Source organism: Lycium ferocissimum, chromosome 11 (genome assembly GCF_029784015.1).
Source record: "Lycium ferocissimum isolate CSIRO_LF1 chromosome 11, AGI_CSIRO_Lferr_CH_V1, whole genome shotgun sequence".
Taxonomy (NCBI): Eukaryota; Viridiplantae; Streptophyta; class Magnoliopsida; order Solanales; family Solanaceae; genus Lycium; species Lycium ferocissimum.
The window spans coordinates 34,460,923-34,473,904 of record NC_081352.1 but is presented as its reverse complement, the minus strand read 5'-3'; the positions used below and the strand labels follow the sequence as shown (position 1 = coordinate 34,473,904).

The 12,982-nt window shown below is 33.3% G+C and overlaps 1 protein-coding gene across 1 annotated transcript; it reads left to right on the top strand.

Moving 5' to 3' along the window:
- The first annotated feature begins 1,745 nt into the window (after positions 1 to 1,745).
- LOC132035878 (uncharacterized) lies at positions 1,746 to 6,023 on the top strand. Its single transcript, XM_059426026.1, has 3 exons — positions 1,746 to 2,272; positions 3,610 to 3,732; positions 4,315 to 6,023. Exons 1-3 carry the CDS (start codon positions 1,868 to 1,870, stop codon positions 5,731 to 5,733), a joined length of 1,947 nt encoding a protein of 648 aa, XP_059282009.1. The 5' UTR covers positions 1,746 to 1,867; the 3' UTR covers positions 5,734 to 6,023.
- The last annotated feature ends 6,959 nt before the right edge of the window (positions 6,024 to 12,982 follow it).

Genomic DNA, 12,982 nt, shown 5'->3' with positions numbered 1-12,982 from the left:
ACATATAAGACAATATCTTCGATATACAAAATATAATGTATTATACAACGTATAATAAAATCATACGAGGTATATAAAATTTTATATAGTGTATAATCAAATTATGTGAGTTATATCTAATTTATTATAATATGTGAAATAAATTATATGAATATTATTCTATGTATAACATTTTTATTATACTATATATAATAAAAATCAACACTCAAATTATTATTATACATGTGTTCAATATCCCGTAGTGCTAAATGAAACTCGAGATTTTATTTTTTATGGAACAATGAAAGAAGTTGAGAATAAGGAGGAAATAGAAAAGGTAAGAAAAAAGCATTTGGAAAAAAATCTTGCATAGAATAAGGAGGAAGTATGAAATTGTATAAAAGCGGTTATCTATGAACAACAAATAGGTATTGGAGTTATTCACGTCGAAGGGTTTCCTTATATATAGCAATTTGATTTACTATAAAACACTTAACTTTGCCATGTAATGTTTAATAACATTTAGTTGTTAAGTATGTAAATATTATAATATTATTGTCTTATGTTTTTTTTCCCAAAAAAAAAAAAATGTATTCATGTAGTAAATCTTCAAAAAAAAAAAAAAAAAAAAAACTTTGGTTAAACCGAAATACCGAAGAACCGTTGACCCGGAACCAAACACCAAACCGAAACACCGAATTTGTTATAAAAAAAATCGAAACCGAAACCGAAAAACCGAATTAATTCAGTTCGGTTCGGTTTTCGGTGTTTATGCCCAACCGTAGTTCATGTAGTCAATCCCGACTTACTTGAGACTTAGGCATAGTTGTTATTATTGATGTTGTATGAATAAGAGCTAATGAGTCCTTGAAATCTCTAGATCCATTCCGATTTGTTTTCCCATCCAGCGTTGGTATCCGCATTACATTTCGATTAATGCAGGAAAATCTCGTAGTGGATGAAAATACTACTTGATAAAAACGATTTCATATTCAAAGCTCGAACACAAAAATCTTGATTGAAAATGGAAAGTCAATTCCACATATGGTCACTCAACTTAAGCAAATTTCTAGTAATTTATCTTTTTTTTTTTCTTCATACGGTCATTTGAGTTTGTTACATAGAATGGTTGTTATACACCTATAAAAACATTGACGTTTAAATAATATTTCGCTGTTATAGGCAAAAAAGATGCATAAAATCTAATTTTCATTTTTAATTATCAAATTCTAAGCTTAATCACACTTTGTATGATGAAGAAAAATATATATATAGACACACACACACACACTCATATAATTTTTTTGTTGTTGTTGTCATAGTGTATTAAATAATCAAATATTTGGTCAAAATCTCTACACTTATTATTGATAATCATAAATTTTCTATTTTTATAATGATGGTCAATTATTATATTACTAAAAAAGAAGATAACCTTTATATGGGGGTACTGGTATAAGTTGACTGTTGATGTTATAGGTAAAATGAAGTTATAAAGAAGTAAAATATAACATAAAAAATCGATTTCGAATAAATCGTAGTTATAAAGAGGTCTTTGTTATGTCTTCCGGGTATCGTACGTAGAAATGTTGTACTTACTATTCACTCGCATGGTACTGAACGTAGTGTACAATTGGTAATCGAAGATTTACTGTAATGACAGACGTTGACCGTACAAATAAGCTTTACTTATACCGAGTTATACGTATACACTCTCACACACACAATATACACAGAGACGACTCTACTTTTCTCTAACTTCACCTCAACACCAAAAGAGATCACAGACCACCCCCACCCCCTTGTTGCACCACCTCTAAAACTCTCTAACTCCCATAGCAACAACAAACCAAAAGAACTTAGTAATGTCTAAATCTATGCATCAAAAATGAAGGTCAGTGCTAACAATAAGGTCAATGAACTTCCATCAATTAAATCATCCAACTTAGTTAACCCTTTACCTGATTCAGATCTTTTAAACAAACCTTTTCGTAAACCACCTCGCCGGAAAATCAAGAACTCCGGTGCCGGTGCCGGAGTAAGGTTAAAGAGAGATATTGGTGGAGTTCCAGGTGGCAAAAAGAGCAGACCAAACACCCCTTTACTACGTTGGAAGTATAATGAAGATGTAAATGACAATGTTTGTTCATTGGATGACAAGTCCACGGTGGAACTTGGTCGGAAAAGTGGTCGGAAAGTTAAAAATTTGGTTTCTGCTAGGAAGTTAGCTGCTGGACTATGGAGGCTTCAGTTGCCTGAAGTTCCTAATATTCCTGCTCAAAAGTTGCCTCAGGTAGTTCATTCAAGAACAAAAAAAATTTGCAGCTTTAGGGTTTTTCTAATTTTGGTTATTTATATATTGAATGCCATTATGAGCTGAGGGTCTAACGGAAACAACCCCTCTCCCTCTCAAGGTAGGGTAAGGTCTGTGTTCATTCTACCTTCCCCGGACCCCACTTGTGGGATTACACTGCGCATGTTGTTGTTTGTATATATTGAATGCCAGTAATTTTGGTCAGTTATATATTGAATGGCAATTCTGTTTGGTGTTTAAATGATTGTATTTTGAGATCATTTTGCTTACTTTAATTACATTGACTTAGCATTTCCTTGAAGATTTTGGCAAAGCAGTTATGAATATAATGTACACTGGTTATGTTGTTGTTGTAGTTATGAATATAACGTATGATTATTCATTCAAGAAAAAGATTGCAGCTTTAGGGTTTTTTCTAATTTTATTTTTTTTTATTTTTTTATTTTTTATTTTTATAAATTGAATACCAGTAATTTTGGTTAGTTATATATTGAATGTCAATTCTGTTTGGTATCTAAATGATTCTAGTTTGAGATCACTTTGTTTATTTGCTTACTTTAATTGCATTGTCTTAGCATTTTTGCTAGAAGATTTTGGCAAAGCAGTTATGAATGTATGATTATTCATTCAAGAATAAGATTGCAGCTTTAGGGTTTTTCTAATTTTGGTTATTTGTACATTGAATGCCACTAATTTTGGTTAGTTATATATTGAAAGTCAATTCTGTTTGGTATCTAAATGATTCTAGTTTGAGTCTTTGAGATCACTTTGTTTATTTACTTACTTTAATTACATTGATTTGGCATTTCCTTGAAGATTTTGGCAAAGCAATTTTGGATATGTGATTAATAGGACTGAAGTTGAATAGTATAATCTTAGAAGTACTTTTTTTCTTATCCAAGTTGAGATTGTTTTCTGGTCCTTTTGGTATAATTGTGATTACCTTCATTTCTGCTTGCTTTAACTTTTTCATTTTCTTATCTTGGTAGTTTGATTTTCTTAGGCCTGTGATTTTAGGACCATAACCATATCCAAGTTTGTGTGATTTTAGGACCATAACCATATCCAAGTTTGTACTTTTATGACCTTAGAGCGAATGGCGAGTTTGATAAGTGTTGTATTATTCTCGACCTATGTTGCTAGGACTGTTAAGAAATGTTGTCGGGTGCGTGCCAGATCCTCCAAAAGTAGTACATATTTGGAGGATCTAACGCGGGTACATTAGCATTTCTGGAGAGCCTGGACAACGTAGTTCTAGACTAGATTCCAAATTAAGCAACTTTTTCCAATTTTATGAATTCCTTTCCTTCCTGCAGGCGGGTCATTTTGATGTACCCTTTTACGGCCACCATCACATTAAAGAGATTGATTCTCACATTGATGATTCAGTGCAGAGTCCTCGATCTGTCTCCGGTCCAAGAAATGGCCTTTATCACAAGGTATGTTGCTGCTCTTTTTCATGATTTTCTCAATGTTGTCCTTACTTCAAACTTCTAAGCTCTTTATTATGTAAGTCCTAGAGGTATGGTGAATAGTCCAGAACAATATAATAGGCCCAGGGGAGATTTCTCTTATATTAGGGTAATCCTAGAGTTATCGGTAGTTAGTGAATGCTTCAATATCTATTTTGAGTATCCAGACTCTCGGCACTAAGCATAGTGGGGAGCTTAGTGCACCGGCTGCCCTTTTTATTGAAGACTTCTTATCTTGCTATTTTATTTTTGTTAACCGTCGTATCCAGGCCAGCTTACGCGCACCTCGACTAATTCCACGGGATACATGCTCCTTCCCACCAAAAGGTAACTCTGTCCACCAAGGCTTAGATAGATGGGAAGAAATCACCTAGTGTTTTTGCTCAGTTGGGATTTGAACCAAAGATCCCATGGTTCTCCTCCCACTTCATTGACCACTAGGCTACACCCTTGGGTAAAGTTTATTCATGCTACACGATCACCATTGCTAGTCCCATTGTTTCCATATTTGTCTGATCTTAACTAAGGGGTTACCTTTATATTTTGTAGCTAGAGCCCTCATTTCAATATCCAAACTCTGCAATGGAGGGGGCAACAAAGTGGGATCCAGTTGGCTGGACAATTGCTGAGGAAATAAAGGAGATTTACGGCCATCAGAAGGTTCCCGATAAGCAGTCGAAGACCGCTGCAATGGTTTCTGCACTTGAAGCGGAACTAGAGCAGGCTCGCGCCCGAATTCATCAACTTGAGATGGAGCGGCGGTCATCAAAAAAGAAACTCGAACAGTTTTTGAGAAAACTTAGTGAAGAGAAGGCAGCATGGCGAAGCCGAGAACACGAGAAAGTTCGTGCAATTATAGATGATATGAAAGCTGACTTGTCCAGAGAGAGGAAAAACCGACAGAGGCTGGAAGTAGTTAACTCCAAGTTAGTTAACGAGTTGGCGGATGCCAAGTTATCAGCAAAACGGTATTTGCAAGACTACGAAAAAGAAAGGAAGGGTAGAGAGTTGATAGAGGAAGTGTGTGAAGAATTAGCCAAGGAAATTGGAGAAGACAAGGCTGAAGTCGAGGCATTGAAACGAGAATCTCACACACTTAGAGAGGAAGTAGATGAAGAAAGAAAAATGTTGCAGATGGCCGAGGTTTGGCGTGAGGAACGGGTTCAGATGAAGCTAGTTGATGCTAAGGTGACATTGGAAGAGAAATATTCCCAGATGAATCGACTAATCGCAGAGTTGGAATCATTTCTAAGTTCTAGAGGTGTGGACCGCGATGACGAAGTGATCAAAAGAGCTGAACAGCTCCAACAGGAAGCTGCTTCGGTGGATATTCGTGATATTAGGGAGTTCACTTATGAACCTCCAAATCCAGATGATATTTTCTCAGTGTTCGAGGACCTTAATTTTGTTGCAAATAACGAAAGGGAGATCGAGCCATGTCCCGATGGTATATACAATAAAGACAATTTCCTCAGACATTCTCTTGCGTATGTCAATCAGAGCGATTTAGAGGAAGACGGAAGTGAATGGGAAACAGTGAGCCATCTTGATGAGCAAGGCTCGAGTTTTTCTGCTGAAGGAAGCGTTTCTTCTTCTGTCAACAAGAACTACAGGCACAGCAATGTTACGGAAATAAGTGAAGTATGTTCAGGCCCCGGTCAGCAACTTAAGAAGGTCTCGTCTATATCTAGGCTTTGGAAATCAAACGGAGACAAAATAAACGCGAGGCTATCAAATGGAAGGCTATCAGATTGTGGTAATTTGAGTAAAGGTGAATTTAGCCCTTCGGAACAAGCCGGCCAATGGAGCTCACCTGATTCAGGAAATCCACAAATAACACGAGGGATGAAAGGGTGCATTGAATGGCCACGTAACTCTCACAAGCACAGCTTAAAAGCGAAGCTAATGGAGGCAAGAATGGAGAGCCAAAAGGTCCAGTTGCGCCACGTCTTGAAGCAGAAAATCTAGAGACTACTCAGTTGAGATATCAATAAAAACTGAAAGAGTAGTCAACATTCTTGTATCTCTCCTCATTTTATGCTTTACTGAAACTTCTTGCTGATGTCTTTGTATCAATCAGAACTGTTTTATATAGTAATGTCATGTAATTTAGAAGGGGCATTATTGGCCATTAATTATTTCTGTTTAAGGTATGATTTGGTGGCCAATTATTACATCATCGACCGAAGTTTCAGTACGAGGAGAGAACAACTTTGCATAATTGAATTCCTTTATTCCTTTGTTTCTGCCTGAAATAATTGTCCTTCTATATCTGCCTTTAATAACGATGATTGTAGAAAAATAAAAATAAAAAAGGAAAATAAAGAGATTAACAGAATCATGGAATACTTTACCATGCCAAAAGAGAAAAATTAGCACAAGTTAAATTTGACATTTCTTTCTATTTATTACGCTTTTCGGTTTGTACATACTTCCCCCCTTATCATTTAGTTTCATGTTGTAGATTTCTAATCATCCACCAGGTGGCAATTTTGAGAAAGAAAAAGGTACACCTTTTCTCTAGAGCAATTGAATGGCTTTTCGAAAAAAGAAAAAAAAAACTATATTCGAAAATTTATAAATTTCTTTTGCTGTACAAGGTCAAAATCATTTTTTTTTTTGTATATATTTACCTTCCTTGACTTCTTCGTGTGTTTATTTTCTTTATATTTTTTTTCTTAGTGAAAAACTAGTGCCGCCACTATGAATATGCTCAATAAAAATTTATATAATTGATCCTAAGTTGTTTGGGATTGAGAAGTACATCTCGGAAGCTTGAATTACAAAATTAAAAACCATTTGAACTACTCCCTTCATTTTAATTTATTTGTCTAATTTTAACTTGACACAATGTTTAAGAAAATAAAGAAACCTTTGAATCTTGTGATCTTAAACTAGAGATACGTAAAATGTATCAAAATGCCTTATAATCTTGTGTCTTAGACATGTCACGTGAAAAATTGAAATTAATGACTTGCCAACAAAGGAAAAACGCATTTTTTTAATGGACTAAAATTAAAAGTAAGACAAATCGATTTGAGACGGAGGGAGTATTTGTTTTACGTATTGCAAGGATGAAATGCAAGAATAATAGTCATGTCACAGATAGTGCCAAGAGAGAATGGTGTGCATGTTTTGCACCTTCCCAAAACACAATGACTCATGACCCATGATGCTGACTTTTGTCTCTATTCAGCAATGATTCAATCTCACGACTTGACAAATTTTTACTATCATAATCAGGAAATTAAACTTTGTTAAATAAATATCAGGAACTAGACTAGTGAGAAAATTGATGACAAGACCTTTGAATAGTTTTAGAGGCTTTTTCATGGATTACGATGTGAGTAGAAAAGGTATTTCCTAATTTGCTAGTGTAATTTTGACGAAGATTTATACAAATACGTATACATGAACATTATTTATCTGCACAAACAATTAGGATAAAACATTTATTAGTGGACTGGACCAGATATTAACTCTTTTAAAAAAAAAATATATATATATATATATATATATATATATATATATATATATATATATAGTAGCGGAGCGTATATATATATTAAAGGGTGTCAAAAAATATAAATATATCACTACCCAGGTTCGAACATGTGACCTTAGAAGGCGATTTTTTGCAACCCCTTAACCGCTGTGCTAAACCATCAACTTGTGTCAAGGGGTGTCAACACTGGTATACATATCTATAAAATTAAAATTTCACCTATCTATACAATGTGATTTTCCGGCGAAGGGGTGTCGCTTGACACCTCTCGGGCAAGGTAACTCGCCCCTGTATATATATATATATATATATATATATATATATATATAGGGGCGGAGGCTATATCCAGGAGGTTCGTCCTAACCCTTAAATGAAAAATTACAAGTATATTTTCAAACTTAAAATTATTTTATTTTGTATATATAGTAGGTGTTGAACCCCCTGACTTCTTCGTATATTTACCTTTTAGAATTTTTGAACCCCCTGGATGAAAATCCTGGCTCCGCCACTGTATATATATATTTCAAATATATGCATGGAACAAAATGAGTTCATTATTATTTTACTCTTTTGCTCGAATTCTTTTGACGCATGCTTTACCATTATGTTAGCGAAATCCGAGGGGCAATTCGCAGAATTGCCCTTCGTTTGGGGTGGTCTTTAAATTTTGCCCCTCATATTTGAAATCTTTAAATTTTGCCACTTTAAAACCCATAGGTTCCGGGTTCGAACCCGTATGGTCAAAATTTTAAAAAAAAATTCGCAAGGCAAGTTTAAATTTCGCTATGCCCCCGACTATACACTTGTGAAGGAATTACCAAAGTTATGCGGACCGGATACTTATGCCTTATGGAACTTGGCGTAAGTATGCCGGTCCAGCATAACTTTGATAATTCATTCAAAAGTTTATCCGGATCCCATAAAAGTTTGCCCATTAAAGTATGCCCCCACCATAATAGAATTTGTGAAGGAATTACCAAAAGTTATCACGGACCGGCTACTTATGCCTTATGAGTTGACTTAGCGTAAGATATCTTAGGGTCCAAAGAACGATAATTCCCTTCAGAGTTATGCGGTCGGCATAAAAGTTTGCCCATTAAAAGTATGTCTTAAATAACTTTGTGAAGGAATTATCAAAGTTATCTTACGGACCGCATACTTATGCCAAGTACTGCCCATAAGGCATGGTATGGGATGGGCATAAAATGTGTAATTCCTTAACAAAAGTATGCGGGTCGGCATACCATGACAAACCCTTGCCTTGCGATTTTTTTTTTAATTTATGCTTGAGCGGGGGTTCGAACTCAGAACCTCATTATTTAGGCGCGAAAGCTCAAAGTTGCAATGCGAAGGGCAAAAATTAAAGACCAGCAATATGAGGGGCAAAATTTAAAGACCACCCCAAAAGAAGGGCACTCCGCGCAAAAAAATGGAGATTTCTTCATTAGTTTCACGAGGCCCGTGCTAAGCCCGGGCCCAACTCCAGATATAAAAAGTAATTTTTAATTAAAGAAATATAATTTGTGTTGGTAACAATTAAACTTCAAATAAGTATATTTTTAATATATAAAAGCAAAACTTTCATTTCACTCCTTTAATATCTTAACTTTCATTTTGATGAAATTATTTACTTCAAAATTAAATGCGGAACCATAATTTGAAATATATCAGTTTCAAATCCTAATTTTTAAGTCATTTAGTTCTAAATTAATAATTTGTACATAGTTAATGAACTTTTAAGACAAATACAGAATTTGGACCAAAGTGCTACCAAATCCGATCAAATCGGTAGCTGACACTCTAATTCTACCCTACTTCAAACTCATTTGTGTTTAAAAGATTAATTTTAGTTAACCAAACAAGAGATTTAAAGATAACCCAATCTTAACTAATAATATTGTCTTTATTTTAACATTATACGGCATCATTTAATAATTTTTAGAACTATCTAAAAATCATTTTTGTACTAATCTTGGTAAACACATATGAGCTCATTAAAGTATAAATATAAAGTAAAAGAAATGCTTACATGTAAAAATCTATAATAAGCAACAAATGAAAATCAAGAAAACAAAGAGCAACAAGAAGCAAGAATATCTAGCGAAGAAATGACTATTTTTCAGGTTAATAGATAAGATCAATAGAAGAAAGCAACATGAAAAAATAAAGTGCAGCGGATGGGGTTGTTCCTCCCTTAACCAGGGGTTTTGGGGTCGAGCCTGGGTATGAAAAAATCCTTGGTAGGGAGCGCTTCCCCCGATTAGGCCCTGTGCGACACGAATCTGGATTAGGCGAGCTCCAATGGGCACCGGATACCGGATAGAAAACAAGTAAATAAGGCAGTGTGTTCGACAGCTTTTAAAAAATAGATCATAAGAACAAAAAATAAATTTGACTTTAAAAAATAAGATTAGGATCTAGAAGTAATTAATTGAAAAGTTTGACATTTTTTGAGAAAGTTTTGTGAGGACTACAAAAGCCCTTTTGTTGTCCCTTAAATATAATAGTAACATTTCATTTAAGATTTAATAATGTATTTTATTTTCCTCGTACTAACAATAACTCGTGTTTTCTTCTTCTATAATCATAATCATCTAACTAATACACCAAAATTCAATGACTTCTAGTTTGTATTATAATATTTATATAAATTTAGTTTAGAATCTTTAAACAAATTTAAACAAATTAACCTAATAATTTTTATTACTAAATAATAACTCAAGTAAATATATAGGGTGTGTTTGGTACAGAGGAAAACATTTTTCAAAAAGTGTTTTTTAAGTTTCTCATGTTTGGTTTATCAAAATTTTTGAAAAACTTTTTCTCTAAGAAAAAAAGTTCCTAAAAAAATGACCCTACGAAAGTAAAAAAAATATTTTTCATATGATATTCCACATCTCCACCATCCAACCTCCATCCCCACGCCAACCCACCCCATCCCCACCTGCATCCACATAGTCTTTGCCTATATTACCTACAAATATTTTTTAGATAATATTCTTTGCTTATTTACCAAACATCAGAAAATAAGTAAGGAATTCATTTATTTTTCAGAAAAATATTTTCTACAAAAATATTTTATGCAAAAAAATTCTCTTCGTACCAAATACAACCCATGGAGTAAACTAATTTAAAACGATACTTGAAAATGTGACTTCAAAATTGTTTAAATTTTATCAAAATATAATAAAAAAAAATGTAAAATGTAACCTAATAAGACCAAGAAGATTTCCACCAAAAATGAGAGTCCAGGTAGAGTAGTCCTCAAAAACGAATAAGGACAAAAGTGAAAAGTGGGAGTATGCATGGACAAGGACGGCAGTAGCAACACGTCTAGGCTGTAGCAACTTTACAGCATCGGAGACAGAGATTCAAAATACCGAAAGTACCCGCGCTTCCTCCAAAGATTTTTTTCCATATCCATGTTCGAACCCCTAATCCCCGATGAAGAGAGGAGGCATTTCCATCTGTACTGCACAAGTTAAATTATGTATTTGTCTTAAAAGTTCATTAACTATGTATAGATTATTTATTTAGAACTAAATAACTTGAGAAAATTAGGATACATAAGTTATAATGTAAAATTAAGGTTCCAAATTTGATTTGAATTAAATAATTTCATCAAAATGGAAGTTAAAATATTAAAGGAGTGGAATGAAAATTTTGCTTTTATATAACTACCCACTTGTGGGACTACAATGGGTATATGGTTGTTGTTGTTGTTGTTGTACACCTGTATTAACACAAATTATATTTCTTTAGTTAAAATATCTGCTTTTATATCTTGAGTTTGGGCCCGGGTTTAGCACGGGCCTCACATAACTAGTTACTATTATATATAAGAGGGAATGTGAGGACTTTTGTAGTCCTCACAATAATTTCCCAAATTTTTAAAAACTTTTTCATTAATTACTTTTATGTCCTAATTTTATTTATTTAAGTCAATTTTTTTGTTTTTTGTTTTTAAAGTCTACTTTTCAAAAGCTATCGAGCCTGGGGACTTTTGTAGTCCTTACAATAATTTTCAAAAAATTTTAAAACTTTTTAATTAATTACTTTTAGGTCCTAATCTTATTTATTTATGTCAATTTTTTTGTTTTTGTTTTTAAAGTCTACTTTTCAAAAGCTATCGAACCTCCTACCTCATTTTTTTTTTTGTTTTGTTTCCCATTCGGTCTTCGGCACTCACATTAGAGCCCGACTAAATTCAGATTGGTACAGTCTTAGATATCTTCTGAATCGGAAAAAGAGAAAGAAAGAAAGTAAGATAGCTTGCAGCGGGTTTTAAAATTTGGAAAATTTTAAAAAATATACGGCGGAATACAATATATCGTATCTATATAGTCATACTTTTAAAATAAAATTGCATAGTCAAACTGAACCGTAACCGATAACCCACCCGCAAAATTGGCTTATTGGTTTATTGGTAATGGATTATCGGATTAACGGTTGATGAACGGATTCAAATTGTATTGTTAATGGCTTATCGGTGCGGGGGCGGATTACTCAATTTCCTTATCGGGTTAACCGTTAACCCGTTAAGACTTATCATATTTGTATTTTTACCCTCAAATATAGAAAGTATCTATTATAAATCTTAAATTTAAAGGCTATTGAGTATCTTATTTCACTTCTTGTCTATTCACCTTTGTTAAGGGAAATAGAAAGAGAGATTATACTAAAATTTATGTCCGATCAAATAATATGCACATAAATTGGACGGACGGAGTAATTGCTTGCGGATGTAGGAAATGATTATAAGCAATCATTTTCCGATACTTATCTAAAACAATTTTTCAAGCTAATAACTTTGTTTATTATTGTTAATATAACATTATTAACACGTTTTCTAACTGTTTATTTTTCAGATTTGTCACTTATCCAATGACTTGAATATATTTGATTATGCGGCGAAAGCCCAATTCTTTAGTGAAAATACTATCATGCACTTTTATCTCAATTGTCACTCAATCATACGCATGGTTTATGGTATGGGTTTGGTCTATCAAATTTCTTTTTCATTTTTGAAGTCATCATTCACGAATTGAAAAATTAAGGCACTAAACGGCTAAATGAAAAGTAGATATATATAATGATATATCACCTGTGGTTGCATTATACAATCTTAGTATAAAATGATACTAAGGAACCTTTTAACTTGCTAAAAATAATTTGTTATAATCTATATATTATATAAAACTAGAAATAGACAAGGTGATGTGACATCTCTCTATGACTAGCATTCCTATTTATCCTTTTTCTCATTTTTTTTTTGACAATTTACCCTACTTCTCAATCTTTTTTATATGTTTTAATTCATTTTGGCTATTAATGTTTAGAAACTGAAAAAGAAAACGGTTGAGTTCCACAGAATGACGGTTACTTATGGTTTTTTCCTATTTGTGCTCTTTCGTGACTTCAATATGGAATTTGGGAAGACTATTTATTTCCTACTAATTAATTTATATTAATGTCTGTGTTCATCATCTTTCGTCCTCTCCTCAGCACAAAATTGTAAGGATTTTTCTTCTTGAACCGTTATTCAACTTTTCTTCTGAATAAATAACAAATCAAATACAATGATTATGAGTATTAATGCATAGTTGAATCTGTTATGAAATTTTCCCCTTTTCTTGATTGTTGCTTGCAATGCGAACGGACGCCTTTTGCCTTTTAAAACGCATTGTATCCTCTTCTTCTCTTTTATATATA

Coding starts and splice junctions, on each gene's coding strand:
- LOC132035878 (XM_059426026.1), top strand. CDS start 1,868: ATGAAGGTCAGTGCTAACAATAAGGTCAATGAACTTCCATCAATTAAA. Junction 2,273..3,609: donor CTGCTCAAAAGTTGCCTCAG/GTAGTTCATTCA, acceptor TCCTTCCTGCAG/GCGGGTCATTTTGATGTACC. Junction 3,733..4,314: donor GAAATGGCCTTTATCACAAG/GTATGTTGCTGC, acceptor TATATTTTGTAG/CTAGAGCCCTCATTTCAATA.